The sequence below is a fragment of the Cucurbita moschata genome, unplaced genomic scaffold (genome assembly GCF_002738365.1).
Source record: "Cucurbita moschata cultivar Rifu unplaced genomic scaffold, Cmos_1.0 Cmo_Scf00001, whole genome shotgun sequence".
Taxonomy (NCBI): domain Eukaryota; kingdom Viridiplantae; phylum Streptophyta; class Magnoliopsida; order Cucurbitales; family Cucurbitaceae; genus Cucurbita; species Cucurbita moschata.
The window spans coordinates 5680849-5706654 of NW_019268517.1; the positions used below are offsets into that span (position 1 = coordinate 5680849).

The window sequence follows — 25806 nt, forward strand, 5'->3', positions numbered from 1 at the left end:
TTTTTTTTTTTTTTTTTTTTTGCAGTAACTGTTGCTTTCTGGCTTAAGTATGGGTTGAGGAATTATAACGGTGGGAATGGATGAGAGGTTAGTGGAGAGAAGTGGGGAAATGTTGTTTTATTTTATTTATTTATTTATTTATTATTATTATTTTAACCATTTTTTTATAATTATTTTTATTTCTTTATTTCTTTATTTATTTTTCGGCTATGACAGAATCCTTTGGGCGCTCGCTTGGACCTTCTAATCCTTTCGGCTATGACAGAAGCCTTTTCTTTAACCCTGCTATCAACCTAGCGATTCTCGCTTGTTGCTTTAAGGGGTCTCCCCACTGTAGATTACTCGGATTGGTTCTCGCATCCCTGTGCCAAAAAGGATGGGCGAGTTTGGTTTGAGTGTTCATCGATTGGGTGGATCCATATGCTCCTGGGGGGTGAGACGAGGTGTAGTGCAGTCTGGTCAGTGCATCTGTTTTAGGTATGTTGTCTGCTAAAGGTTTTAGGAAAGAGGGTACAAATTTTCTACATAGGTCATCTGTGGTCACAATCCTTTTAAGGAAGATGCTCCCAAATAATCGGTGAACAATAACCTTTAAAGAAGTTTCAGAGAGCAAGAAGAGGCAGAATAGAGAATAGGAGTGAGTCGTGCAAGGTAGAAGGAACTAGTAGGTTTAATTTGGGTTCATTTGAACTAAAAAACGAACTAAAATTTTTCAAACGAACCCAAATTTAAGACTCACTAGCCCAAAGTCCATATGTAGTAAAAAAAAACCTTCCGTGGCCCAACCCTTATTCGCAGTCCGCATCCAACCATTTCTTTTTCAAGCTACACGTATGCTTCAGGCCAAACTCATGTAACTAGTCAGAAGATGCGGCCCACAACTGAACGAATTTCAAGTGTCACAATCGCACTCTTGAAGTAGTGAGACAATGATTATGTGACATTTGTTCTAATCCAATGAACAAGTCAACCATGCAAAATTTAGACTGAACGAACAATAGCAGTGTATGCTCGAATCACGTTTAGAAGAAATATTTTAGTAAACGTGAGCGAGGAAATACGTTAAAAATAATTTCAAATAAAGCAATGTTATAAGCTAAAAGTGAAGAAACAACAACTGGTCACGTTCTTCTATAGTACATTTTGGGACATTTTAGTCCTGATGGGTGTAGATATGATTTTGAGAACTAATCATACACCCTGTATTGGCACAACAATAATAGTAAAGGCCTATCTAAGATGAAAGCAAGTAAAAGGGGTTTGGAATGAGCATACCACCATGAACCACAAATCGTTTACAAGAATAGCTGAGACATCTAACATGCAACCATAGGCAACACGCCTTGGCCAATATCTCTATCAACCAGCTCTTCATAAACTCAACGTTGTAGGATGAGGCTGACTTTAGGTCTCGTGACGCGCTTCTAGCTGATCTCAATATTGTGGAGTCTTTTCCAACCTACTAGGAGCTGTTGAAAATCACTTCTCGGTTTGTTAACTCTTCAAGTCTTCTCTGTTGGTGTCTTTCCTACTTTCTTCACCTGAAACAATTTCTTCTTTGCATGACGTCATACCACCTGCTTTTATTTGATGTTTTCTTGGTCGGAATAATAACGTTTCAAGTTACTGACGTGGACAACAGGGTTAGTCTGTATCCATAGGAGCAATTGGATCCTATATGATGTCTTCCTAATCTTGTGGACAACTTTGACTAGTCCATAGAATTTTCGAACCAGTCTTTGGTTCTTGTTGCTTTGAACTCAAAGTTTATCTGACCTTAACTTATCATAACTCTCTATTTGCTTTGAAATTATTGTGGTCGACCCTTCTCTTCATCCGTCTGGATGGTATTTCTGTGTGAACATGTGTTGCTTTAGTGGTTTGTTTTTGTCTCCCTTCTTCAGTAGAGGTGTTGGCTTGGTGTCTTTGCCAAGCATTTGAGTGATCACTGACAAGAGCCTTTGCAGGTCAAATAAACCCGACTGTGAACATGCCATTTTGCTATTTGTAGAATTCAACTAGCTCAAGTTGAGCTGTATGACATCTATTTGTGGTAGGTGACATAAAACTAATCTTGTGATTTATCTCTCTTGGTAGGGTTAAACCCAATATCTGACCTTCTTGTTTTGGGTCGTGGTGTTCATGTAGTGGCAATAATGTTTTTGTTGAGGTTGGCACACTTGAGCTCCCCCTTTTCAAATACAACAATGGCAGCAAGTGTAGATTCATCATGGCTAAGATTCTTTCTCAACTGTACTATCGTCATCATTTTCACCCCTTTTGGTTGATGGATGTTTGTCTGAATGATCGTTGGGTTAGACTTCGTTACTACTAGGCATTTTGTTAGGGACATGTAAATGACTTTGTGTTCTAGCAGGATGTCAATCCCTGACTATTTCGGCTCTAGAATGTTGGATATGAAGGCTGACGATTTATAGTAAAAATCTGGTAGAGAAATATATATTAAATAATTATATATAATAGGCGGTTACATATAGTGAAGCTATATATAATAAACTGAAATCATATGTATACCCATTAGTCAGTGCTTCCTAAATGTATATTTCTCATTCTCCANACTTCTGATGTGGAAAGTACGGGGTTGATACCTTGCATCTCCAAATGAATTGATCACTAAATATATTTTTTTTTTCAATTTTTTCTTATTTACGACATAATGAGTGGGGATAGTTTTTCATGTCACTATTATTGATGACGAGACGTTTAGGATTTTGTAACATAAGAATCGTGGGGATGTAGCTCAAATGGTAGACCGCTTGCTTTGCATGCGAGAGGTACAGGGATAGATACCACGCATCTCCAAAATAAAACTATGTTATTAAATATATTATTGAAAATTATTTCTTTTCAATTTTTCCTTATTCATGACAGGTTGAGTAGCCATATTTCTTCATTTTCATGACAGGTTGAGTAGCCATATTTCTTCATTTTCACTATTATTGATGATGGAAAATTTAGGGTTTTGTGATGCAAGAATTGTAGGGATGTAGCTTCGCTTAGCATGCGAGAGGTACGGCTTAGCATACGAGAAGTACGAGGATCAATACCTCGCATCTCAAAAAGAAACTATTTATTATTAATATTTTATTTCTATTCAATATTTTCTTATTTATGACATAATATGCAGAGATACTTTTTCATTTTCACAATTATTGATGAAGGGACGTTTATGGTTTTTTGATGTAAGAATTGTAGGGATGTAGTTCAAATGGTAGAACGTTCATTTCCCATGTGGAAAGTACGGGGATCAATACCTTGCATCTCCGATTGATTCGATTACTAAATATATTTTTTTTTTCAATTTTTTCTTATTTAGGACATAATGAGCCGGGATAGTTTTTCATTTTCACTATTACTAATGACGAGATGTTTAGGACTTTGTGACATAAGAAGTTTTGGGATATAGCTTAGATGGTAGAGCACTCGCTTTGCATGCGAGAGGTATGGGGATCGATACACAATTGTGGGGATGTAGCTTATCATGGGAATTTGAGGGTTTTATGATGCAAGAATTGTGGTCATGTAGCTTATGATGGGAAATTTAGGGTTTTATGATGCAAGGATTGTGGGGATGTAGCTTAGATGGTAGAGCTCATTTAGCATGCGAGAGTTAAGGGGATATCCCGCATCTCCAAAAGAAACTATTTGTTATTAATATTTTACTTCTATTCAACCTTTCCTTATTTATGACATAATTAGCGGAGATATTTTTTCATTTTCACTTGATGACGGGACATTTAGGGTTTTCTGATATAAGTATTGTGGGAATGTAGCTTAGATGGTAGATTGGTTGCTTAGCATGTGAGAGGTACGAGGATCGGATCGATACCTCATACCTCCAAAAGAAACTATTCGTTATTATTATTTTATTTCTATTCAATTTTTCCTTATTTATGACATAATGAATAGCGTTATTTTTTTATTTTCACTATTGTTGATGACGAGATGTTTAGGATTTTGTGATGTAAGAATTTTGAGGATATAGCTTAGNACAATACAACATTAAATATAAAATTAAATTAAATTATAAGACGGTGTTGTTCAAATTTATCCAAACAAAAAAAAAAGTGTTTGGGATACAATTACAAAAAGACTCAAACACAAAGACAGACTAATGCTACATAACAACCCCATCTGTGAGTGCACAACCTTTGAAGGCTCCGTCATCTCAACGGTAAGTTCTNAACAAAGGAAACAATTACTAAGTATATTAGTTCTTTTAAATTTTTCCTTATTTACGACATAATGAGCGGGGATAGTTTTTCATTTTCATATCATTGATGATGGCTTAGAGTTTTTTTTATGTAAAATGGTGGGAATGTAGCATGGGAGAGATACGGGGATCGATACCTTGCATCTCCAAAAGAAACTATTCGTTATTACTATTTTATTTCAATTCAATATTTCCTTATTTATGACATAATGAGTAGCGATATTTTTTCATTTTCACTATTATTCATGACGAGACGCTTAGGGTTTCGTGACGTAAAAATTGTAGAGATATAGCTTAGATGGTAGAGCGCTCTCTTTGCATGCGAGTTGTACGGGGATTTATAACCCGCCTCTCCAAAAGAAAGTATTTAATTTGTTATTATATTTTTTCATTTTCACAATTATCGATGCCCCACATCACCAAACCAAACTATTTGTTATTAATATTTTGATATTTTTTTATTTTCACTATTATTGATNTAACCATTTTCAAATCGAGATTCTTGAACTCCTAGTACCTTAAATAAAGTTGGTATCCTCTAATAAAGCAGGAATTTCTCTTAAGATCATTAGATTCTTATAGACTCCAGGCTCAATATCAATAATACAATTATGTTTTATCTTGAACACGCCAAACATGAAACTAAAGTGCGTTCAATTTAACTCCATTTTATTGNACTATTTGTTATTAATATTTTGATATTTTTTTATTTTCACTATTATTGATGATGGGACATTTAGGGTTTTATGATGTAAAAATCACGGGGATGTAGCTCAGATGGTATAGCGCTCGCTTTGCATGCAAGAGGTATGGGGATCGATACCCTGCGTCTCCAAAAATAAGACTATCTATTATTAAATATATTATTTCTTTTCAATTTTTCCCTATTAATGACATGTTGGGTAGCAATATTTCTTCATTTTCACTGTTATTGATGACGGGAAATTTAGGGTTTTGTGATGCAAAAATTGTGGGGATGTAGCTTAGATGGTAGAGCGCTCGCTTAGCATGCGAGAGGTACGGGGATCGATACCCCGCATCTCCAAAAGGGAGAAATTATTTTTTTAAGTATGAATTAATTTAACATGTTAGGTATAAGGTAGGTACGAGAGAAAAAGAAAAGATACTTATAAAAGGATTATTATATCATTATGGCTGAGTAATGTCCCACAAGCATATAGAGAGAGGACTTATTGTAAAGGGAATTTGATGAATTCCTTAAAAGATTCCTCCAAAAGATAAGAGCTTATTGGATGGCGGTAGCGTCCCATGCATATGACGGAACTTCTATCTGACCAATGAATATTGTTGTCATTTATAGCTTCTATCACAATAATATATCTAACCAATGAATATTGTTGTCGTTTATAGCTTCTATCACAATAATATAAAATTTGGGGTCAAAGCCTATATGGGACTGAAAAGACCACTACGCTTGTAGATTAAATTATATCTACCACCTCTGAAATTTTCCACGGCAAACCTTCCAACAGCTTGCACTTCTTCATCATTGACATCCTTAATTGGAACTAGATTTTAAGGCAAATCTTCTCCATGACTCACTTTGGAACACTTTTATAGATAATTTCAACAAACTTACTTTGCTCGTGAATATTTTAGAGTTCAATATTTATAGTTGGAGAACGCTATTCAAATTGATAGGGTCGAATCTTACAACAAAGTCTAATTGAGCCTCCCTCTATTAGGAGATAGCTTCGAATCAAATTCTTTAGTTTGGACAATGGTTGCATTGTTTTAGTCAAACAACCGAGACTAGTGTATTACCAATAGTATAAACATTTTGTACGTGTATTTTCTTACCTAATAACAATTGTATACAAATAATAATTAAATTTATGAGTAGAAGTTTGGATGGAGTTTTATTAAATAGGTAATCTTAAATTTTTTATCTAAAAATATATAAGGAACAAAACAAAGATTCAAGAAGATGTCATTCATGCCATGTTTTAATTTTTATTCTTTCTTGTTTCCCAAAGATTAAAAAAAAAAAAAAAGTTATCCTCTCTCAAATATGGTTCGTTATTTGATTATTTTCTCTTGAGTGAATTTTAAGTGAAACACATTAAGAGGAATCAAAGTAATTGCAAGATGCAAGCTTCACACTAAGAAGAATCAAAGTCCCAAGTATCAACGTCCTTTAAGTGTCAATTTTTATTCCCCATCTCAACATAAATTAAACTTATTTTCGTGAATATATCTATTTATAAAAGCAAAATATCTCAGAGTTCAAAAAATAAAAATGAGATATAGATACGAGACATAAATATGATACCAAATAGATATGGTAACTGTTAGGATTAGATTTGATTGAGTTATTTGGATTAGATTTGATCTAGTTATTTGAATTAGATTTGATTTAGTCATTCTTCAATTGGATCAGAGATTTCTCCCAATTCTTCTGATCTTTCCAATTTTCTTTTTCTGTTCCTAACAATTTGGTATCAGAGCCATGCCCTAAACTAGTTAAAACTAGAAGCAGCAATCTTCTAAGTGTGTCATAATAAAAGTATGTCGATGGAGAGTCCACTTGTGCAGTCTGATGGAGGAAGGAGTCAAGGTCGTGGAAGCTTTAGAGGTAGAGGAAGGGGACGAGGCAAACAAACCTTCAACAAGGCCATAGTGGAGTGCTATAACTGTCACAAGCTAGGACATTTTCAATGGGAATGTCAAGCATGGTTGTAACCGAAAAGGGTAATGTACGACTGGAAGTGAATGGAATCATAATGATAATCACAGGAGTGTTCTATGTGCCAGACCTAAGGAACAATTTGTTGAGTAGTGGTAAATTGCAAGGAAAGGGGTTACCTTTTTGTTTCAAAATGGAACATGCAAGGCGTTTCATCATGAAAGAGGCTTAATCATGGAGATAAAGATGTCTTTGAATCGAATATTCGTATTGCATGCTATATCTCAGCCTGTAGCAGCCACTCAAACTCAATTGAAACTTATGGGGAGAAGTGGTTCAAGGTCTCTATCATACACTCACCGCTCCAATTCCTATCGCCATAGTCAGAGAAGCAGAAGGGACCCAAGTCCTTCCCCCTATCATTTCATTACCCATTCCAGGAGAAGCAGCCGTTCAAGTTCCCTCAGCCGCCAATGCAGAAGTAGGTCTTCCTCGTTATCTCCTTTCCCCAAATCGTTCAGTTTCAGTCCTAGTTGTGCATCCACTGATCGGAATCATTCCATAGAGAAGCTTAAGAAAGAGGAAGAAGAGAAGAAAAAGCGTGAAGCAAAGTTGAAGAAGTTAGAAGAAGATGCAGCTAGGAGGATGGAAGAACTAATTCAGAAGAAGATGCAGCTAGGAGGATGGAAAAGCTAATTCAGGAGAAGGTTGGAGAAAGGCTAAACTCTGAAGAGACTAAATTAAAAATACAGAGGAGAATAGAGGAAGGTCGCACGAAGTTGTTTATTGATGTTGATGTGCAGCTTGAGAAAGAGAAAGAAACCGCTCTTACTGCTACAAGACAAAAAGAAGAACAAGCACGAAAAGAGAGAGAAGAGCTAGATAAAATGCAGGAAAAGTATAGAAGAAGGGTAGAAAAAGCACAATGATGATTAGTTCTGGAGCTGCAGCGGAAGGAAGAAAAACAATATTGTGAGCTCGAGTTGATTCAGAGACAAAAAGAGGAGGCATCTCAGAGAACTAAGCTAGATGATAAGAGTTTGAGTTATGTTGTGCTGGTAGTTAGTGAAGAGTCAAAAGCTTACCGACTCTATGATATAGAAGCGGCAGATGAAAATAATGATATAGAAGCGGCAGATGAAAATACTGCAGAGGAAAATACAACCCCTTAAAGGGAAACCGGGATGCTAAGGAATTAAAAAGCTTTATTTTTGACGTAGAACAATACTTGAAGGTTACTGGAACTTGCTCATAGGACCTAAGAGTTACGTTGGTCGCAATGCATCTCATGGACGATGCAAAACTATGGTGGCGCTCGAAGGTGAATGGTATAAAAAATGGGTCATGCACCATAAACTCATGGGAAGATTGTTGTTGGAATTGATGCAATCGACGCTACTCTGGATGAGTTGCCAATCAAAGACCTGACGTTTGATGTTGACCCTTTTGAAGAAAGAGCCACACGATCGAACAGCTCGAAACATCGCGGTAACTTTGAGAACTCTATCACACACATGAAAGGACGTGTCGAAGAGTTAGACATTACCCAAAACATCATAGTAAAACTCTTCAGCGATTAGACAAAAGACTTTAGGACAACTACACCAAAAATTCATTGTTGTCCAACGGTTTGGATATTTGGCTTTCACCTAGGAGATTCTGGTTTGATTCTCTGAAATTGAATATTATTTTCTTATTTCGTTCTATTTTATAGTTTCATCTTTTGTCACAAATTATATTTAAACTTTACCTCATTTTAAGCGCACGGTAATGGTCAAGTTCAATAGTATCTTAGATTAAAAAGACTTTTATGAACATTGTACCTATGTTAGTGTTATGTTATAGATATTTGTTTCAATTTCAACAAGTGGGGTTGAGGTGATTCAAATGGTTAATGCGATAATCCGACTATTTTTGAGGTCTCTATTGTTGAACGCCATCATGGTTTAGATGGCACCCGAGTGAGTTTGACAAGGAGACCCGAATTTAAACTTTACCTACGTTTGAGAGGCACTATAATGGTCAAGTTCAATGGTATTTTAGATTAAAAAGACTTTTATGAACTTTGTACCTTTGTTAGTGTTACTTTGTACCTTTGTTTGTGTTACTTTGTACCTTTGTTAGTGTTATGTTATAGACATTTGGTCAAGTTCAACAAGTGGGGTTGAGGTGATTCAAATGGTTAATGCCACTTTATTTGATTCAAATTGTTAATGTGATAATCCAGTTGAATAGTTACAAGTTATTTCCAAGGTCTCTCTTATTGAACGCCAACAAGACTGAAATGATTGAGATGAGCACGTGAGTGAGTTTGACGAAATTGAAATAAAATAAAAAAAAATCAATAAAATAGATAAAAAAAATTGAAAAAAAATTAGCCTTATGACACTTCCTTCAACTCGAAGGGCGGTAAATAAAGGATTCCTTCGCCCAAGACCCATGATCCAACTCCCAACATGGAAATGATAAGCTATAGAATCATTCCAAGAACCTCATTGGATGGGTTACAAACTTACATTACCAATCTCGACAACTGGACGTGTCATCGGTGTTAGAAGAACGACCGCATCAGAGCAAGTCATGAGGATAGAAGATCCCGTTGGAGGATGATAGACCAACCGTAATCTTCAGCCCAACGAGCCAAGCTTTTGTAGAAGCAAGAACCCTTGTATTAAAGAAATTAACACCTTCTTATACAAAATTTTGATCAACCAAGAGATAAAGCTAGAATTAGAGGATGAGATCCAAGATTGAGAAACAAGATTTGGAATCTTTTTCTAAATTGAGTCACTTCAGCATCGAACTTGATCAAGGCTTGATTGAATGACTGAGATGCAATCTACCACAAGAATTGCATGAAACTTAGAAATGACAAAGATATGCTCAGATTTCTATAAGGGGGATCGTCTCAACTTGAGAGATTAATTTCATTGATCACAAATATGCTTTTACATAATAATTTTGGGTATTTATAGTCTCCCAACAAAAGAAGTTAGTGGCCATGATTTAATCTCGATCCCTTTAAATCTCCACAGAAGACGAAGTCAATTTGAGCATTACAAACTTTATGATAAGATAAAGAATCACTACAAGGGGAAGAAGATTCGGATTACCTTGTTGATCGAATATCTCAAGCCAAGAATACTTTGTTTGAGATTCGAATCACTCCAGAAGCAAGATCGATCATATCTAGCTTCAATGATTCTTGTTGATCAAATATCTCAAGACAAGAACACTTGATTGAGATTCGAATCACTCCACAAGCAAGATTGATCATGTCGAGCTTGAATGATTCTACATGCAACCTAAACTACATAGAGTTGCAAATAAACATAGCCATTGGCTAAAAAAGAGCACAAATGCTTCTTTTAATATATTTTCCAAGTCTTATTACAAATACAACATACAAGGCTTTATATAGCCTCAAAAATGAAACTACTAAAGACATTCCAAGAGTTGTAACATTCACACTTTATGGCCATAATTAGCCATTATGTAATTGTAACCTAAAGTAACTAAATAGTCTTAAAATACATTAATGAAATACAATAACTCTAAATTGTAATCCACCCAAAATTTATCATATGAAACTTTATTCTTCTTCAATGTTGCATGAATTGAAATATCTTTTGATGATTTCAACAATATTTTCTTCACATCTTCATTGAAGCATATGTTATGATTGATGTCTCTTGGTTCATATCACTTTATGAAATTAAAATAATAAATAAAGTTTTCTAACCGCTCATGAAATGATGCTTGCAACTTCATCCACTACTTCAACTGTCCAAATATTTACTTTTAAATCTCCAAATGGTCTTGACTCAAACGAATCAGCTTGTAACACATGAAATGATTGTTGAACCTAGCCTATCCAATTTTGTAGATGAAGTATGAATGCTTGTTGAATCTTCTTGGCCTTGGGTTATGTATAGGTCCAATTGGAACACCGTGATTCTTATCATCATCCCCCTCTTCAAAAGGATTCGTCCTCGAATAAAAAAAATCATCACCTACATCAAAAGAACTCAACTCATCAACATTGAAAGTAGAATGTACACCGTGATTCTTATCATCATCCCCCTCTTCAGGATTTGTCCTCGAATCAGAAAAATCATCACCTACATCAAAATGACTCAATTTGGCAACATTGAAAGTAGAATGTATTGACAATTATACGAGAACTTCAATTTTATTGTTCCATGCAATAAAATGAGTCATTTTACTACATGTCTTATGGAGCATTTATAGTCAAATAAAGAATTCTTATAGAGCATTTATAGTCAAATAAATAATTAGAAATCCACGCTATCTTTAGATCTATAGACCCACTCCCAATTATGCTATCCATGCTAACATTAAAATAAAGAATTCTTATAGAGCATTGATAGTCAAATAAATAATTAGGAATCCACGCTATCTTTAGATCTATAGACCCACTCCCACTCCCAATTTTGATATCCATGCTAACATTAAAATGAAAATTCATCAGTAAAATTATTTAAGCTAATTCATTGAAATTTTAAAAAGAAATCATCTCTTCCAATATTCAATCTAAGCTATCCATGCTAACATTAAAATAAAGAATTCTTATAGAGCATTTATAGTCAAATAAATAATTAGGAATCCACGCTATCTTTAGATCTATAGACCCACTCCCACTCCCAATTTAGATATCCATGCTAACATTAAAATGAAAATTCATCAGTAAAATTATTTACGCTAATTCATTGAAATTTGAAAGATAAATCAAAATTCATCAGTAAAATTATTTATGCTAATTTGTTGAAATTTTAAAAAGAAATGATCTCTTCCAATATTCAATCTAATGCAACTTAGTCAACCTATGTCAGTTGGATAAAAATATATTTCCACTAATTAAATAAACATAAATAGTCACTAATTTTGGAAAGAATAGTTAAATTGTGCAAAGCGAACCAAGTGCGGTGAACGTGAATCAAACACATGATCTTTAGATCTTCAGTCTGACACTCTCCCAACTGAGCTATCCAACAGGTGCAGTGAACGGGGAGATCGAACACGTGACCTTCAAATCTTAAATCTGACGCTCTCCAAACTGAGCTATCCTCACTAACATTAAAAATGAAAGTTTTTAAGTAAAGATATTTCCGCCAATTAATTGAAATTTTAGAAAGAAATGATCACTAATTTTGGATTGAATAGTCAAATTGTGCAACGTGAACCATGTGTGGTTAACGTGGATCGAGCACGAGACCTTCAGATCTTCAATCTAACGCTCTCTCAACTGAGCTATCCACACTATCGTTAAAAATAAAAATTCATCAGTAAACGTATTTTCGCTAATTCATTGAAATTTTAAATAGAAATAATCACTAATTTTTAATAAGATATTCAAGTTATCCAACTTGTATAAGGTGCGGTGAACTAGAACACGTTAGGTATTTTCGATAATTCATTGAGATTTTAGAAAGGAATAATGACTAATTTTAGATTGAATAGTCGAGTTATGCAACTAGAATTAGGTGCGCTGAATGTGAAGATCAAACACGTGACCTTCAAGTCTTCAGTCTGACTCTCTCCAACAGAGCTATCCCCGCTAATATTAAAAATGAAAATTCATAAGTAAAGGTATTTCTGCTAATTCATTATGTTTAAAAAAGAAATAATCACTAATTTTAGATTGAATAAGCAAGTTATGTTTTTAGATTGTATAGTCACATAATAAACTTGTATTAGGTGCGTTGAACAGGGATAAAACACATGCGACCTTCAAATTTTCAGTCTAACAATCTCCCAACTAAGCTAATCTTGCTAACATTAAAAATGAATATTCATCGGTAAAGGTATTGGGTACACTTCTGGAAATTCAACAAAATGCAATAGTATTAGACCGATATGCCAGATTTAAATCTCGCTTCTGGAAAATTCAACAAAAGGCATTGGGTACACAGTTGTAGTACGACATTCCACCCATAAACAGATGGTCAAACAGAAATGCTCGAGCAAATATTGGAAGACATGTTGAGGGTATATGTGATGGATTTTGCAGGAAGTTTGGATAAGTACCTACCCCTTATGAAATTCGCTTAAAATAATACTTGCCAAGCCACCATACAAATGGCCACATACGAGGTTCTCTATGGATGAAGATTTCGATCCCCTATCCTTTGGGAAGAAGGGGGGCAAACGACAACTATTGGGCCAGAGCTGGTGCAAATTTCCAACGCCGCAGTCCAGAAGATTAAAGCTAGGATACAAACCGCACAAAGCCGAGAGAAAAGGATTGGAAAGGAAAAAGTAAATGAAAAAGGCAAAAAAGTCATTTTATCAATTATCAAGAATCTATACGGATGTGTAATTCCTTATCTTGAAGGAATCTCAAGATTCAAAATCAGTGAGAAATGATCAAAAAAGCGACGAGAAATTTGTAGAAAAATTATAGATTTTTCGAGAAAAATAATAATAAAATATTCAAAAAGTGGCAAATTATGAAAATACCTCTAGAAGAATGGATAATTACAGAAATGCCACTCTAATTAGAATCAGAGCATCTACGGTGACCATCCGAGCAAAATCCTTCGAACTCAAATTTCAACCGTCGGATCTCCTCCAAAATTTGATATGATCTAGAACGAATACGCACAGATCATCACATCCAACGACTAGTATTCAAAGCCAAGGTCGGTAAGGATATGATTGGAGTTGATATCTCCAAAAAATTATCCAGAAAGTTTGATCTCTAAATAACGAAGATTCTGGAGCTCTCAATGTCGGTTTAAGCTCCTCCTATAAAGTCTAAAGTAGGAGCAACAATACGGAATAAGAATCAAGAAAGGTCGATCCCCCAATCGAAGGCAATAAGCGTTTAGATTGTGGGTCTCCTACTCTCAGATTTCTTCCAAATTGGAGAGAAATCCTCCACCATTTCTCTTCAAAGTTCTAAATAATGAAGAATCTGGAGCTCTCAATGTCGATTTAAGCTCCTCCTATAAAGTCTGAAGTAGGAGCAACAATACGGAATAAGAATCGAGAAAGGTCGATCCCCAAATTGAAGACAATAAGCGTTTAGATTATGGGTCTCCTACTCTCAGATTTCTCCCAAATTCGAGAGCAATCCTCCACCATTTCTCTTCAAACTTATTCCTACCATTTCTCAACAAGATTACCCACAAGTTCTATGAAGGAATAGAGTGCTGAAAGTGCCTAGAAACCATTCCCCCAATTCAATCAGCCATTGAAGAACTTTAAGAAAAACTTGAAAATCCAATCCGAGGATACATGATGATTCGTCGAGCAAGAATGATTCCAATCAGTTTCTGCACCTCCAAGGAATGCTTCCATAGAAGACCACAAAGAAAAATAACCTCGAGAGCATGTCGAATTGAAGGAAATAGGTTTAGAAATTAAATTGGGGATAAGAGTCGAATTCCTATGTACGATCTCTTTTCCTTCAAATTAAGGATTCCTCTAGCTTCAAAGGAAGAAATTGAGTAAACTTGATGAAGGAATCGAAAGATGAAACATCGTAGAACAAGCTACCCAAGAGATCGAAAATCTAGCGTTTCGAGTGAGTTGCATACCGAGAATGATTTTTGGAAATTAAGGTCTTACACACAAAGACGTTCCTCCAAACAAATTCTTTTAGCCTGAAGAAAGGATATGGAAGAGGTTCAATGAAGAAATAGGGTCTTGAAACCCCTAGAATCGGCTACCTAATAAGAAATCCTTTGTTTTATCTCCAGCGATAAATCATATTTTGGATGAACTTTCGAAGCGAATATCTTAGGCTACGATCCACGAGAAGGTATCAAATCAATCCCTAGCCCTTCCTTGTAATACCCATCTTTAAGGTTCACGAAGAAATCGAGGAGAGAAACGCTGTAAATGTGGTTGTACAGGTCGGGTTTTCTCAATTTTAGCCCCATTTCAGATCGATTCTCCTAGAAAATCTTATGGTTTCAGAAAATAGACACAATAAGGAGTATGTGGAAGGAAATATGAAGTAATTCAAATACTGGAAGCTTAAGAATGGATGTCCCAAACGTCGACGACGAGGCAAGTAGCCACCTTGGACTTTTTGTTAAGAAATACTTGTAGAAATCGCTTGGATTTTCATATGAACCCTAAACCAAGTATGAATTAAGAATATATAAAAGAGAAACCCAAAGAACCGTGAGTTAAGACCCTGAACCGATTAAATAGCTCGAGATTTCAGTAACATTAAAATAACCTACTATATGAGCTCCGCTGCCTATCAAATTTTAATACTGAGCATATTATAGTATGTTGAGGTTAGATATAAAATTTGGTGGTCATTGGATAAGGATAAGTAGGTAAACCAAGAAATGGTGTAAAATGACCATAATGCCCCTAAGGTAATTTACCTTCGGTTCATGACCTAGATGACCTTCAAATGCTATGAAATTCATCGGTAGATCTTATTTTATGAAGTGTTATATGAATCCTTATCCCAAGAGGTTTATATAAGGTAATGAAGTTTGGAAGTTATTGGAAAACTTTAGTTAGCGAAACCAAGATACGGGAGAAAATGCTCATCACAATCCATATGACCTTTGCCATGAATTACGATGTTTATAAGTTTTGTAGTCAATGTTACCAATGTTTGCTGCACACAAAAAAAGATAGGGACGTTAAATTTTTAAGTCACTTTTGGAAAGTATGGTGGATATATTGGGTACCAAATTATTGTTTTCAACTGCATGTCATCCTCAGATTCATGAGCAAACTGAGGTGGTTAATAAAATATTAGGAGCATTGCTTAGGGCTATTATTTATAAGAATATTAAGTCATAAATTGGGTAACAAATTATTGTTTTCAACTACATGTCATCCTCAGATTAATGACCAAACTGAGGTGGTTAATAGAACATTAGGAGCATTGCTTAGGGCTATTATTTGTAAGATTATTAAGTTTTGGGACGAATGTTTGCCACTCATTGTTCTCTTTTTGAAGTTGCTTACGGATTTAATCCACTTACGCGTCTTGATTTAATTTCTATTCATTCTAATATTTTTGTGAGTAAAGCAGCCACAAGTAAGGCAAATGGGATCAAAACATTGCATAAAGAGGAGAAGGAGACAATTGAGAAACAAAATTTCAATGTTGCTTCAAGAATTAACAAAGGACGGAATGAAATCATTTTCAACCCGGTAACTGGGTTTGGATACATTTTCGTAAGGAGTGATTCCCATCTCAAAGGAAGACAAAGTTACATCCAAGAGGGGATGACCCTTATCAAGTCCTTGAAAGAATTAATAACAATGCATATAAAATGATCTTCCAGGAGAATTTTCAGCACATTCTACTTTCAATGTTGCTGACTTGAGTCCTTTTGATGTAGGTGATGATTTTCTGATTCAAGGACGAACCCTTTTAAAGATGGGGAAGATGATAAGGATCACGGTGTTCCAAATGTTCCAACTGGACCTATTACACGATCCAAGACCAAGAAGATTCAACAAGCATTCATTCTTCATCTACAAAATTGGATAGGCTCGGTTCAACTGTTATTTCATGTGTTACAAGCTTATTAGATTGAGAAATGACCATTTGGAGCTTCAGAAGTGAATATTTACACAATTGAAGGAGCAAATGAAGTTGCAAGCATCATTACATGAGTTATTAGAAAACTTTATTTATTTTTAATTTCATAAAGTTTGTAACGGTAGAATTGTCAAATTGACTTCGTTTTTTTTTTAGATTTAAGGGGATCGAGATTAAATCCCGGCCACTAACTTATTTTGTGGGAGACTATAAATGCCCCCAAATTATTATGTAAAAATCAGATTTGTGATGAATGAAATTGATCTCTAAAGTTGAGAAGTTTCCCTTCAAAATCCGAGCATCATCTATACAAGTTTCATATCATTCTTGTGGTAGAATTGCATATGAGCCATGCAGTCACTCTTTCACATTCTGTGGTAGAGTGAAATTCTCAACCTTCTACTTATTTTTTGGGATTTCTTTTCTCGGTATTTATTGTAATTTATACTGATACAAACAAGTTTATTTTTGTAGGGAATGTATTAAGCACATGGATTTATTAATTACGGTGAACTTTTGTATAAAACGAAGTAAATACAAATGGAGTAACATGAGATAGAAGTAAACATAGTAATAAAAAGAACCTACATAAATTTGAAGGAAATTAATCCCATTTTACAATATAAATATTGTTCAATTGTAGCAAAGACGTAGTTTTGAAAACTAGCCACTCCAGGTCAATCTTGGAAAACTAAAATAAAGAAAAAAAATAAAAATATTTTTCAAAAACTTAGTTTGGTGTGAAATTTTGCTTAAAATTCAAATGTTTTTCTTAAAGGAAAAAACAAAAAAATTAATAAATAAAATAGTTATCAATGCATGGGCTCGGTGGCAATGCTGCTTCAACTGTGTGGTAGACCATGTGAAGTAAACATGACAATAATAGTAGGTTCTAAAGCACAAAAATATGTAGATAAATTTCATATATTAAGGTGCGGAAAACATATACACACGGGCAACTAAAAATAATAGATCCACTATAAGGGCATTTGGTCTAGTGGTATGATTTTTTTTTTTTTTTTTTTTTTTTTTTTTTTTTTTTTTTTTTTTTTTTTTTTTTNGAGTTTAAAATTACCAAACAAAATATCAATTTTCAAATGGAATGGAGACAACAAGAATATACAAAGGAAATTTTTGTATATATGATTCTCTTCAAATCTTGGAAACTATGAGAATTCCTCTCCTTTCTTGACATAAAGACTTACTTTTTCGGGATTTGGACCATAAACAGTTATCTATTCTTACTCCTACTCCCTTCTCTAAGAATCAACATAGCATAATCATTCCATAAAGGTCGAAGTAGTCTTATAAAAGAAGATGAGGGTACCACTTTCAAATCATTCCATGAGGACTTGAGAAAGTTTTGTAAAAGAAGATGAGGGTACCACTTCTATTGCATAATTTCTATGTGAATAGAGAATGAACCATATTCTTGGGAGATAAGATAGAGCCTCGAGCCTAACATCAAAGGCATTACACAAATTGTTCTATGATATTTTTTTTAGGAACTCTTTGTTATGTTGTCCGCTGAAGGTTTCAGGAAAGGGACATAGATTCTCTATTGCACTAATCTCCAAATAGAAGTTTTACCTAGGTCATCTGTCGTCACAATCCTTTTAAGGAAGATGCGCCCAAATAACACACATAAAAAAAAAAAAAAGACTTTAGGACAACTACTTAAAAAAAAACATCAAGAAACGTGGCGGTAGCTAAAACTCTATCACACACATAAAAAAACGTGTCGAAGAGTTAGACATTACACAGAAGATCTGGCTTTCATTGGGAGACCCGAGTTTGATTCTTGACAATGAAATTTTATTTTTTTATTTCTTTTATTTTATAGTTTCATCTTTTGTCACCAATTATATTTAAACTTTACCTAGGTTTGAGAAGCACTCTAATGGATGAGTTTAATAGTATCTTAAATTCAAAAGACTTTTATGAACTTGGTTTGAGAGGCACTATAATGATCAAGTTCAATAGTATCCTAGATTAAAAAGACTTTTATGAACTTTTAACCTTTAATAGTGTTATGTCATAGATATTTGGTTCAATTTCAACAAGTGACGTTGAGGTCATTCAAATGGTTAATGTGATAATCTGATCTTTTTCAAGGTCTCTTTTGTTGAACGCCATCATGGCTGAGATGACTAAGATGAGTACCAGAGTGAGTTTGACAAGGAGGGTCGTAGAGAACCAAACCCCAAGCCAAGCTCATGTTGGGCTTAACAAACTGAAAATCCAAAAACACAAACCCTTAAATGGGAACCGGGATGCAAGGAATTAAAAAACTTTATTTTTGACGTAGAACAATACTTGAAGGTTACAGGAACTTGCTCATAGGACCTAAGAGTTACGTTGGCCACAATGCATCTCATGGACGGTGGCGCTCGAAGGTGGATGATATAAAAAATGAGTCATGCACCATAAACTCATGGGAAGATCATTGATGGAGTCGATGCAATCGACGCTCCCCTTGATGGGTTGCCAATTAAAGACCTAACGTTTGATGTTGACTCTTTTGAAGAAAAAGCCACACGATCGAACACCTCGAAATGTCACGGTAGCTCTAAGAACTCTATCATACGACCTGAGAGTTGAGGGCTATAGGAACTTTCTCATACGACTTGAGAGTTACGTTAGCCGCAATGCATCTCATGGACGATGCAAAACTATGGTAGTGCTCGAAGGTGAATGGTATAAAAAATGGGTCATGCACCATAAACTCATGGGAAGACCGTTGATGGAATCGATGCAATCGACGCTCCCCTGAAAGGGTTGCCAATCAAAGACCTAACATTTGATAATGACTCTTTTGAAGAAAGAGCCACACAATCGAACAGCTCGAATCGTCGCGGTAGCTCTGAGAACTCTAACACACACATGGAAGGACTTGTCGAAGAGTTAGACATTAAGCAAAAGATCATGTTAAAACTCTTCAGCGATCTGACGAAAGACTTCAGCACATCCACACCAAAAATCCATTGTTGTCCAGCGGTTAGGATATTTGGCTTTCACCCAAGAGACTCGGGTTCGATTCCTGGCAATGGAATATTATTTTCTTATTTCATTTTATTTTACAGTTTCTATCTTGGATTAAAAAACTTTTATGTACTTCGGACCTTTGTTAGAGTTATGTTATAGATACTTTGTTCAATTTCAAATGGTTAATGCGATAATTCAGTCATTTTCGAGGTCTCTCTTGTTGAACAACGTCATGGTTGAGATGAGCAGGTGATTCAAATGGTTAATGCGATAATCCAATCGTTTTCGAGGTCTCTCTTGTTGAACGACATCATGGTTGAGATGAGCACCGGAGTGAGTTTGACAAGTTGGGCTATAGAGAACCACATCTCAAGCCAAGTTCATGTGGGCTTAACAAACTTAAAATCCAAGAACACAACCCCTTAAATGGAAATCGGGATGCTAAGGAATTAAAAAGCTTTATTTTTGACGTAGAACAATACTTGAAGGTTACGGGAACTTGCTCATAGGACCTAAGAGTTGTTGGTTGCAATGCATCTCATGGACGATGCAAAACTATGGTGGCGCTCGAAGGTGAATGGTATAAAAAATGGGTCATGCACCATAAACTCATAGGAAGACTATTGATGGAATCGATGCAATCGACGCTCCTCTAGATGGGTTGCCAATCAAAGACCTGACGTTTGACGTTGACCCTTTTGAAGAAAAAGCCACACGATCGAACAGCTCGAAACGTCGCGAGCTATTTCAAGCTGTGAGATCTATTTCAAACGTGACGCATCAAATATCTATATTTATATTTTTATTAAAGATCTTATTTTTCATGGTTATGTTGTATAAGAGAGTAGATACCGCTATTTCAAGCTATTCTCTGCTTTACTCCTCTCTGTATTTACCTTTACTACTCTCTGTATTTACCTTTCCCTCTATATTTAGTTTGTGGTTTTGAATTCCCTCATCTTCTCTTTTTATGTGTTCACTCTGTTCTCATGTATTCCAAATTAATTTCTATTGATCTTTGTTGCCAAATCTTTCCTTATCTCAGTGTTTACTGTTCACAAATTTTCTCGGTCATTCTATTTTTAATCTATTCATTTGGCTACTAATATAAATTTAATCTAATATTACTAGTGTGACGTTATTTGCTAGAATTCATATAAATGATTGACATTTAGTTTCTAAATCAAAGCTAAACCATTGTAAGAATTCGAAGATCTAACTATAATTGGCTGTGATTTCTAAAAAACAATGGGATAAAAGAAAATGAAGATTTAATATATACCTTATTGATTAGATCTATCTTCACGTAAATCTCCCCGTGAATAACAATTGGGTAAAGGCTTTTTTTTTTTTTTTTTTCAGTTGCTTTCTGGCTTAAGTATGGGTTGTGGTAATGGATGGGAGGTTAGTGGAGAGGAGTGGGGAAATGTTGTTTTATTTTGTTTATTTATTTATTATTATTATTATTTTAACGATTTTTTTATAATTATTTTTTATTTGTTTATTTGTTTATTTATTTTTGGGCTATTACAGAATCCTTCGGGTGCTCGCTTGGACCCTCTTATCAAGCTAATTTGTAACGACGTCTGGAAGTCAGCGGAACCCCATATTGTCATGTACTATTCAAACTTATAGATTGGCTAATTATCATAGGTTTAATGTATGGAGCACAATTGCGAGTATAAACTATTTATTGGGCTGTTTTTCTTGAGACTTCAACTCCAGCCGAGAAAGCAGAGACTTAAAATATAAATATATCTAAGAATAACTCAACAATCCTCACATTTGTGTAGATCAAGGTAGGTCTTAAACAAAGATACTCTAATTTTCCATACGTTAATAACTTCGCCTACGAAATGGCTTTAATGTTGGCTTGGTTGAATGACTTGTATGATGTACGAATGACGAATTTTTCATGATTGTTTGATGTGTTTTATGTTATGTTATGTTTATGCAATGATACAAGATGTACTATAATATGATTATGTCATGTTATGGAACTATGTTGTGATATTAATATTGTATGATGCACGAACCTCCACATCTTACACTACATAAACTACGATATCATGTCCGTCGTGATATTATGCATGCTCCTTTCCCTCCATAGCTTCTGCCAACGTGAGTGCAAGCTAGCCCAACAAGTAGACTTAGAGAATACGTATACAAGTCTGCTAGGTGGATCTATGTGTGCATGTGTAGAGAAATATTACACATTCAACTCTATCCAGACTGAAAAGTAGAGATCGTTGCATGTATTTGCATTTTTCGACCGCAACCGTGTGATTATTTACTGAGTATTTTTTAAATTATCAAACCAAATGCTATTTTCTTCAGGTGAAGGTAAGACATGTTGGGTTTTATGTCCTAAAACTCATAGTTTGTAAACAAAAACATATTCTATTTTCAATAAAGTTATTGTTGTTTATTCAGTAAAGATTGTTACTGAATAAAGTGAACTTTACGATCATTAATCTAAATCCAATAAACTAATAATACTCTGGCTATAGTATGATTACTTGAACTATATGTAGAGACATAAGAGTGGATCATGTTCAAGTATATAGTCAAAATGATCTATAGTATAAGGATAAGGCTGAGTACCTTATTCTGGGGACACTATATATGCGACCCACTTTTGTATATGATATAAACAATGTGATCACTAAATTGTACATGTGAAGACATGTGAGTGGGGGCGTCCTATGCAATGAGTATTGCATAAAATCGGACAATGAAGAAAACCACTCTCACTTTATAATGTCGTTTACTGTTGAGACTGATTTTTTTTTTATTCGATGACCTAGGTAACTCGATCTTAATCCTGAGCTAACCATGAACTCCTATTTATTCGGAATTATCCTTAGATTTGCATGGGTGAGAGTGGCTCGAGTTTGCTGACTCAATAGGTCTCCCATTTCAGGGGTAAGACTGGGTGAATAGCTAGGGACTTGGGGTGCAAGATGGAATTCGCTCCTACCCACTTTTAGGGATAGAAGAGAGATAGTTCCCTTAAGCACTAACTCCAGGTCTTGAACAAGGGGCCCCACCCTCTCATTGGCATGAGAGGGATTCGATTTACTGGTTGGACCACAAACCAATTGTTCATAAGAGGATCGGTGGGACATAAGGAACAAGAAGTAACTTAAGGGGTAAAACGGTAAATTGACCCAGCTCTAGTTACGAACAACCTGTGAAGGATCGACTTACTAATCATGGTTATATCAAATGGACAGAAATATATCTATAGTGAGGGGAGTGCAACTACTAGGCTATAGTGGAGTGTCCTAGTAGTTAACGAATGTTGGTTAACAAGGTTAATGAGTTTAACCGGTTAATCTTAGATCGTTGAAGCCCATGATCTATAGGTCCATTAGGTCCCTCTGCTAGCTCATATCGGACTAAACCATAGAATAGTGTGACGAGCGAGTTCAAAGTGTTCGAATTCAAATTAGGGAATATGCACTACATATATACGATATATTTAACCGCGTTTTTGTTTTATTTACGAATTAAACAAAAAGAGAGAATCTATGATATTTAAATAAGATTTAAATATCTTAATCAAATATGTATTGGAATTGATTGAGATTGACATTTGAATTAATATTAAATATTAATTAAATAATTTAATTAATCATTTAATGTTACTTTAATTTGAAATTAATTATTCAAATTAATTGTTGAATTATAATGAAGAAAGTCAAAATGTTGACTTCATCTAATGGAAAAATCCAGGTTAGTGGAATTTTGAGGTGCCAACATTTGGTTTAACCAAACTTGCATGCTTGCCAAATAAACCCCACACATTTTAGTGAAATTTTGAGTGTCAAAATTTGGTGAACTAAAATTTGCATGAACATGCAAACATAACTCTATAAATAGAGTGATCATGGTACATGGAAGGTCTTCCTTGGTGAAAAACCTTGAGAAAAACCTCTCACAAACACTCTCTTCATATATACAAAATCCCTCCCTAGTTTAGACACTCACCAAATTTCACAATCCCGTTCTAAGGCCGAAGGATAGTGGAGAAGACACTAGGGCTGGTTCGAAGGCGGTTCGTGAGGAAAAAGAAATTTAAACTACAAAAGGTTAGTTTTCAAACTCATTAAGTTTTACTATAATTGATGTTCTAAAAGTGCCTAAGATTCAAATTGCTTCCGCATGTACTATATTAACACCACCAAGAAAACCATGTAGTGTCACTATGTAGGCTATGAGAAGGAAGTTATGATAGTCGCATTTTCTATTCAAGTTATTGCCCTTTGGTTAGAAATTAAAATTAGTTACTTAACATTAATGTTTAAAATGTTAATGTTGACAAAAAAACTATGAAGTCTCAATTTTATGGAAATGTCAATGTCAATAGATAATTTTGAAAAAAAATAGATAAAACAAAAATAATAATAAATTAAATTAATAAAAAAACCTATTTTATGATTTTAAATATTAATATACATACTATTAACTCGAGATAAAAGAGGCATATGATGATGTAATTAATATGAATTTTAAAGTTCAACAATTCAAAAATTATGAAAAGGTTGTAATGAATAATTATTAGAAGAAAAAAAATTAATTGCCCAACTTAGTGAACGAGGAATTATTCATCATCTTTTTCAAAATTAAAATTAAAGTTCGATCTATCAATAATTAAATAAAGAAAGAAAGAAAAGAAAAAGAAAAATGTAGGAATTATCTCTACAATTTGCTTTTCATTGATCGTGACAGAGAGTATTCACAAGGACCATTATATTCTTTTTTCATTAATGGACATATCTAATATTGTCAACCAAATCTACTTTTTAATCATATTATACAAATTGACCTTATATTTAATAAAAATATCCACATAATATTAATAATAATCCTCTTCGTTTAAAATAGTAAATTCTTACACGACAGTTTAAATGTTCTTATAAATTTTTCAAATGTTCCCATAGACTACCAGATATCACGTCGGGTTGAAAAAGAGAATGAAACATTTCTTAAAATAATGTGGAAACATGTCTCATAGACACATTTTAAAACAGTGAGACTGACGGCAATACGTAATGGGCCAAAGTAGATAATCACTGCTAACGGCAGCTTAGGCTATTACAAATGGTATCAGAGCCAGACACCGAGCGGTGTGCCAACAAAGACGCTGGCCCCCAAGGGGGTGGATTGTGAGATCCCACGTCAGTTGGAGAGGAGAACAAAGCATTCTTTATAGGAATGTGAAAACCTCTCCCTAACAAACATGTTTTAAAACCGTAAGGCTGACGACGATGCATAACGAGTCAAAACGGATAATATCTACTAGCCGCGTACTTGGGCTGTTACACTGACATCCATATTTTCATTAAATTGAGGTCTCTACATTTTTCGTCAACATTGTCATTTAAAACTTGAGTGTTAATATTACTCTTTTTAATATTTCTTCATGAAAATTTTAAAGTTAAAGGTTTATTATGATTTCATGCAAGTAACACACGTGAAACAAGATTTGAGGTTTCAAACATATGCATCGTCAAATTTGTAATAAGACACAAGAGAACAGACAAACAACGTTGTTTATTTGCAAAAACTACGTACCATTATGTTACATTGCATTGTAATGAAACTATAAAAAGATGGTGGAATTCTGAGAAGATTTCCAAACCCATCATAACACGACGTACGACCAAACTGATTATTTAAACACGACATTGAAATGGAAAATTGAAGAAGAAACCAAAAAGGGAAATGAAAGGATTTGGTTTCAAGCAGGGCATTGGAAGCCAGACGGAACCTTCTTTCCACAGTAGTTCAAAAGCAAGCTGAGGGAAACTGAGAGGTCAATTTGGAGACCCAAGGCTTTGGCCTTCACCGCAGTGCAAAGGCACACAGCAGCTTCCAAGTCAACAAGGCCTTGGATTAGGGTGCAACATGGGGATTTTGGTGGTGAACCGATCACTACGTGCACTAGACCATCCAGCAAGTCGGCGCAGACGCCGAGCTTTAGGGTGTCCTTGGAGCACTTGAGGAGTGATGGTGGCTGCCTTGAAGGGGTGGGCTTGTGGGGCTTGGGTGGCGGCGGTGGGCAAGGGACATACGTGGAGCTGACCATAATGAAGAAGAGGAGGTTGACGAGGAGGAGGAGGGCAATGGGTGAAGAGAGCTTAGAAGCCATTGGTGGAGAGATATTGAAGGGTTCGTAGGTTTGTGCAATGGCTTGTGAAGAATTATGAGAAGGGTTAGGGTTTTTATAGATTGGGTTTGGGAATTTGTTGTATTTTAACACAAAAATTCCTTATAAATTGGTGGATACTAAACACAAAACTTTTTCATTTACTTTATTATGTTTTGAAGAATTGATTTGAGAGAGATGGGTTTTCAATTAGTTTGTCTGTTTCTAAAATAAGATAT

The 25806-nt window shown here is 34.9% G+C and overlaps 1 protein-coding gene and 2 non-coding genes across 3 annotated transcripts; 2 read left to right on the forward strand and 1 right to left on the reverse strand.

Moving 5' to 3' along the window:
- The first annotated feature begins 5206 nt into the window (after window positions 1–5206).
- TRNAA-AGC lies at window positions 5207–5279 on the forward strand. The gene has a single exon. It is a non-coding gene; the product is annotated as a tRNA-Ala (tRNA).
- Window positions 5280–19408: 14129 nt separating this feature from the next.
- On the forward strand, window positions 19409–19480 carry TRNAE-UUC. The gene has a single exon. It is a non-coding gene; the product is annotated as a tRNA-Glu (tRNA).
- Window positions 19481–24957: 5477 nt separating this feature from the next.
- Window positions 24958–25587, reverse strand: LOC111449962 (14 kDa proline-rich protein DC2.15-like). Its single transcript, XM_023090076.1, has one exon. The coding sequence runs from the start codon at window positions 25568–25570 to the stop codon at window positions 25160–25162; it is 411 nt and encodes a 136-aa protein (XP_022945844.1). The 5' UTR covers window positions 25571–25587; the 3' UTR covers window positions 24958–25159.
- Between the last annotated feature and the right edge of the window lie 219 nt (window positions 25588–25806).

What these genes read in the sequence shown, in the direction of transcription:
- LOC111449962 (XM_023090076.1), bottom strand. Translation starts at nt 25,570, where the DNA reads ATGGCTTCTAAGCTCTCTTCACCCATTGCCCTCCTCCTCCTCGTCAAC.